The 5,842-nt window shown below is 55.7% G+C and overlaps 1 protein-coding gene across 2 annotated transcripts; it reads left to right on the forward strand.

The window, feature by feature from the left end:
* The first annotated feature begins 330 nt into the window (after positions 1-330).
* SNRPC (small nuclear ribonucleoprotein polypeptide C) lies at positions 331-5,314 on the forward strand. Of its 2 annotated transcripts, none has more exons than XM_071450415.1 (6): positions 331-708; positions 1,094-1,136; positions 1,518-1,626; positions 2,914-3,006; positions 3,566-3,670; positions 4,941-5,314. In XM_071450415.1, exons 1-6 carry the CDS (start codon positions 701-703, stop codon positions 5,063-5,065), a joined length of 483 nt encoding a protein of 160 aa, XP_071306516.1. In that variant the 5' UTR covers positions 331-700; the 3' UTR covers positions 5,066-5,314. The 2 variants fall into 2 exon arrangements, with proteins under 2 accessions (XP_071306516.1, XP_071306517.1); XM_071450416.1 differs by having other exon boundaries at positions 335-708; positions 2,917-3,006.
* The last annotated feature ends 528 nt before the right edge of the window (positions 5,315-5,842 follow it).

Raw genomic sequence — 5,842 nt, forward strand, 5'->3', positions numbered from 1 at the left:
CCCCGGCTGGCGTCACCCCACGCGCGGCGCGGGGCGGGGCCGCGTGCCCGCGGGGGGGAGGAAGGGAGCGCGGCAAGGGCGAGGGAGCGGGGCTGAGCATGCAAATGAGCGCGGCGCGTGACTCGGGGGCTCCGCGCGGGCTCTGCTGCGTCACAGCGGGGCGGGGCGACCGCTCGGCTCCGCCCACATTCGCGCGCTGCCTTCCATATATGGTGGCGAGTGCGCGTGTTTGTGTATGCAAATGAGCACCCGTGACGTCATGCGGCGCCATGCAAATGAGAGGCGCAATGCTCGACGGGAGCACCTTTGGTGTTTTTTTCCGCCTAAAAATGATGTTTTTCATGCAGTTTTCGACCGCGCGAGGCTTCTCCGTGCGCGGCCGGCGATCGGAACCACCGGGTGTGTTCCGCGAGGAGAACACAAAGAGCGAGCAGAACACGCTTTGGCAGCGCCGGGGGCCCCAACGAACCCTGCGCGCCGGCGAGCGCTGCCGGGGCTGTGGGCGGGTGATGGTGGCGTGACCAGGGGACAGACGGGCGGGAGCGGGATGGCTCCACCTGCCGGGCGGGGAAAACGACATGGCGGAACTCATCACTGTCACTTCCGGCCCTACGGCAGCCGGCGGGAGTCAAGCGGCGGCGCTGTGTGAGTGCGTCACTGCGCGTGTGCGCCACTTCCGGCTGGCGGCGGCGGGAGCACCATGCCCAAGTGAGTCCGGGAGGCCGGGCCGGGGCTCCTCGGGCGTCCCGGGTGGGGGTCCCGGGCGGGGGTCGCTGCTTCTCGAGGGTCCTGGTGCTCCCCGTGAGCCCAGGGGCGCGGATGACCGAGCGGGCTGAGCCCTGGCGCCCTGCGGGGTCGTTCCCGGGGCTCCCTTAACGCTCACAGTGTTAATATAATAAGGTCTGTCAGAGTCTGAGTCTGTCAGAGCTCAGGGAGCAGCTGGAATAATAATAATATTATGCTGCTCCCTATTTATAATATAATATTAATGATAATATTATTATTAATAATAAAATAATATGTTTGTATTATCTTTAATAATTATCAATAACATAATAAGGCTTTTAATAATAACAGGACTTTTCCCCGGCAGGTTTTACTGTGATTACTGTGACACGTACCTCACCCATGACTCGGTGAGTACCAAATCCTCTGCTTCAATTCTTTGGCGTGTCAAAAGCATTAAAATAAAAGTTACCTCGGCTAAAAGCAGCTCCTGTGGGTACAGCGGTGTTCCTTCATGTTCTCCCCTTCCACGCAAAAAAGAAGGAGAACGTGCCATGCCCCTGGTGTTCTCCAGCGGGGCAGTGGCAGGGTCAGAGACAGCAGCTCGGGGGCCTCGGGGCAGCCTTTGGAGAGTCAACACTTATGTGCTGATACAAACGTATATAAGAGTTTTGTACATCACCCCTCTGCTTCCTGGGCGCAGAAACAAACCTGCTTCATGCTGCTAAATTAGACGTGTTTAAAATCATGAGGAACACTGGTAATCTTAGGGTTTCTGTGGCCTTTCCCAGCCCTCCGTGAGAAAAACCCACTGCAGTGGCCGGAAGCACAAGGAGAACGTGAAGGATTACTACCAGAAATGGATGGAGGAGCAAGCCCAGAGCCTGATTGACAAAACAAGTAAGGCCAATCTTTCTGTGACCCCGCCTGCCTCCCCATTCCTTCCCCTGCCTTTCCTCCAGCTGCTGCTCCCTGCTTCCACCTTGACCTTTCCTCACTTCCCTGGGGAGTCTTTGCTCAGGGAGTCGTGAGTAAAATCTTGGAGTGTGGATTTTGAGTCCCTCAGGTTTTGGGCTGTCCTGGGGCAGCCTGAAAGCTTTGCCTACCACACAAGAGCTGAGGTTTCCTCCCAGGGCTGATGGCAGTGGCTCCATGTCACTGTTCATGAGGGCTCTCAGTGATATCCTGCAGGGCCACATTACAAACTTGTGCTGCTTGGCAGTGCCACGTTTTTGCTAAGAGCATGGACAAAAATTCCAAAAGATAAAAAAACAGGCATAAAAATGTGTGGATTGTTGCATTTTTCACGTGCTGGGATTGCCTGCCCTCAGTTCCCAATTGATGTTCTTTCCTGGCACGTAAAGGCTTAACTGAAATGTGGCATTGATTCCTCTGTCACTTCAAGAGGTCCTTTTTCCTCTGTGAAAGAAACACAAACAGCAGATTAGCTTTGTGGGCAGCACTCCTTGGCTCGTGGGATAGCCCAGGTTGGACAGGACCCCTCAGGATCACTGATCCCACCCCAGCTCCGTGCAGGACTGCCTGACACCAAACCATGTGAGCAGCAGCATCTTCCAGCTGCTCCCTGAGCTCTGACAGACTCAGAGCTGTGCTCACTCCCCTGGGGAGTGTTCAGTGCCCAACCACCTCTGGGTGAAGAGTTTTCCTAAAACATCCAGTCTGGATTTCCCCGAACTCATCCTCACTCTGTTTTCCTTGTGATGCTTCCAACTTCCCCATCTTTTGCCTTCCTCCCACTCAATACCAGTGGAATTCCTCCCCTTCCTTGCCCCCCTTTTCCTGCTCTTTGCCCCCTCCCCAGCCCTGTCCCCACGTCCATTCCAGCACAGCATGTCCCGGTGGAACGCTGCGGATCCCGCCACGTGGTTGATTTTTGGTTTTTCCTCTCCCACCTCCCCTCCCTCCCGCCCTGCCCAGGGGTGTGACATCCACGCAGGAGCTCTCTAGTCCCAGCTGTAACAATAATTGTCTCCAGGAGTCTCAGGTGCTCCCCAGGTGCCAGGGATGTGTCCGGCGTGGGGACAGCAGCGCACGCAGCATGACGTGACCGCGGGGCATGACACGGACGAGCGACCCAGCCCTCCCTTCCTCGGCCTAGTAACTGGTGTTTTTTTTTCCCTGGGATTCTTTCTTTCCTTTTTTTTTTTTTTCTTTTCCCCCCCAATGTAGCGGCTGCATTCCAGCAAGGGAAAATTCCACCGACGCCGTTCTCGGCACCACCTCCGGCCGGAGCCATGATTCCACCTCCTCCCAGCATCCGTAAGTTTGGGGCCCTTTGGGACTGGGGTCAGGGCCCTCTGGAGCTGTGTTGTTTATGCCCTCAGCTTGGAAAGAAAAGACCTTTTAGCTTGAAGCCAAGCCATCTTGAGCTTGTGCTCCCAGGGTGTGAAGAAATTCTGTATAAGAGCAGCTCAGTCCTTACCGTGTCTGATTTCTGGGATGCTGAGCGCACCAGAAGCAGTGACAACCCCTCATTCCATGGGGGCTCCCGGGCAGGTGGCTCTGTTAAAACCGCACAGTGGGTTGGTTTGGGTTGGTTTTTTTAAATAGAAATCCCTTTGCTGACCTTTTGCCCTTGAGCTGGTGAAGGGCCCAGAGCCCTCCCAGCCCAGAGTGGCAGCTCCCTGTGCTGGGTGTGCACAGCTCAAGCTGGCAGCCAGCATATTCCTCCTCTGCTCACTTCTAGCACCTGGAATCAGGGCTGGAACGGAGGCAGCTGTAAAGCCACTGGGGCACTAGTTACTGCCACGTGCTGTGAGTGGCTGCAGTGCCCTTTGGTGGCTGAGAGTGCCCGTGTGTAACTGTTGTGTCTGTCCAGCTGGCCCCCCCCGGCCCGGCATGATGCCAGCCCCACACATGGGGGGGCCCCCGATGATGCCAATGATGGGCCCACCCCCCCCAGGAATGATGCCAGTTGGACCTGGTAAGTTTGGGATTGGGTAATTCTGCCATGGGGGGCTGGCTGGGGGGGTCTGGGGGGTGTTTGCTGTCCCACCATCCTGTCCCACTCGGGGCTGGGCTGGTCATGCTCTGGTCACACCTGTGTCACTGCTACCCCTGCATGGGGAGATTACAACAATTTTACAACCACTCATTAAACCCCTTTGCTTCTCATTGAGAGTCACCAGCCCCCTGTGCAGCTGGAATTATGGCTCTGAGAAGCCATAGCTGTTCTCCCTCTGCTCTGAACAGTGATTGTTTAAGAGTTTGGTGCCTCCAGGTCTCAGATTTTGCACCAGAGGTGCATTTTTTGCACTAAATGTTTTTTAGTGTTTAAAGCATCTCAGGGGAATGTATTCCATTGAAACAATGGGTCTGGAAAAGGCTTTATCAGAACTGTAAACTAAAATGTCTTTGATCCGTTCCACTCCTGAGCTTCCTGGCATTTGAAGAATTCCCAAGGGATATCTTATTGGAACAGTTCCCAGAACAAATCTATGGGAACACACACACACACGTGCACTGAAAGTAGTGAAGTGTCTTTGTAATTGTTGTCTTGCATTTGAAAGTGTTCTTTAAGTGTTTTTAAAGGCTCAAGATAAATGCACAATCTGTGATATTCAGCAGCCTGGCGAAAATAAATGGCAAAGTGGGATGGAAACCATTATTTCAGGGCTGTGCAGTAGAGCCCCTGCTTTTCCCTGGCAGAGGTGCTCAGTGCTTGTTTGTGAGCTCATGGGATGGTTTTGCAGCAGTTTTCTCCAAATTAACACATTTCCAGATCAGTAATTAAGCTGGTGTGTCCCTTGAGTGGCTGGAAATAAGTTGTGAGTGCATATTGTCAGAATGGGTGTATAACCCAGGGGCTCAGTTCCTCCTCTGCTGCTGGCTGAGCTCCTCAGGGAACAGAATCCATCTCAGCAGCTGCCAGATCAGAGCTTACAGACTTGGAACATGGGAGTTCCCTGGAGCAGGGTAGAGAACCTGCCCTCTGTACAGTGTGAAATTTCCCTTCTCTGAGGGTGATGAGGCAGATGTTGCTGTGAAGAGAAGCTGTGGCTGCCCCTGGATCCCTGGAAGTGTCCAAGGCCAGGTTGGATAGGACTTGGAGCAGCCTGGGATAGTGGAAGATGTCCCTGCCCCTGGTAGGGGAGTGGAAATAAATCCTTAAGGTCCATCCCAACCCATGTTCTACCATGACTGGGCAGTGGTGCTCCCAGGAGCAGTTCTCTAACCTGTCTCTCCCCTGGCAGCTCCTGGGATGAGGCCACCCATGGGAGGACACATGCCAATGATGCCAGGGCCCCCCATGATGAGACCCCCCTCCAGACCCATGATGGTGCCAACCAGGCCAGGAATGACCCGTCCAGACAGATAAAGATGGAGATGAAGCTGCCTTTTCATATTAGGACCTTCCCAATGACTAACACCACAGACCTGTGTCCCTGGGGCTTTGTACTCAGTGTGTGGAGAGATTCTGCTGTAAACTCAGCATAAGAATGGACGCACCCTGCACTGACTTGTACGAAGTCTGGCTTTTTGGGTGTCTCTTTAATTGTATTATTCCCCCCCCCCCCGCCCCGTTCAATGACAACAAGAATAAACATTGATGTTGTTTCCATATGGACTTGGAGCCTTGTTCTGAATTCTCTCCTGGGGAAGAAAATAAGGGTGGGAGGAGCACTGCTGGGCTGTGAGGGAAGTCAGGGCTGATGGGGAGCCCCTGGGAATGGGGTCCTGGAGGATCCTGGGGTGGCTCCAGGGTGGTCTGGGGGGTGATCCTGGGTTGGTTCTGGAGTGGGGTCTGGAGGGGAGTTCCAGGGTGGTCCCTGAAGGATCCCGGAGTGGGCTCCTGGGTTGGTCCTGGAGTGGGCTGAGGGAGGGGAGTCCTGAAGGATCCCGGGGTGGGTTCCTGGAGCTCTTGGCTTGGTCCTGGAGTGGGCTCCGGATGGGGGTCCCAGAGCAGGTCCCTGGACGTCCGGGGGCTCACTGCGACCGCCCTCTCCCCGCACACGCCCGGAGCGCAAGGCTGGGGCGGAGCGGACGGGGACGGGCGGTGCGGGAAGGGGCCGGCCGGGGCGGAGCGGACGGGGACGGGCGGTGCGGGAAGGGGCCGGCCGGGGGCGGTGCGGGAAGGAGCCGGCCGGGGCGGAGC

The sequence above is a fragment of the Agelaius tricolor genome, unplaced genomic scaffold, assembly GCF_023055355.1.
Source record: "Agelaius tricolor isolate 1412-34295 unplaced genomic scaffold, bAgeTri1.0.p SCAF_30, whole genome shotgun sequence".
NCBI classification, from domain to species: Eukaryota; Metazoa; Chordata; class Aves; order Passeriformes; family Icteridae; genus Agelaius; species Agelaius tricolor.

Coding starts and splice junctions, on each gene's coding strand:
- SNRPC (XM_071450415.1), top strand. Junction 1,627..2,913: donor GAGCCTGATTGACAAAACAA/GTAAGGCCAATC, acceptor TCCCCCCCAATG/TAGCGGCTGCATTCCAGCAA. Junction 3,007..3,565: donor TCCACCTCCTCCCAGCATCC/GTAAGTTTGGGG, acceptor GTGTCTGTCCAG/CTGGCCCCCCCCGGCCCGGC.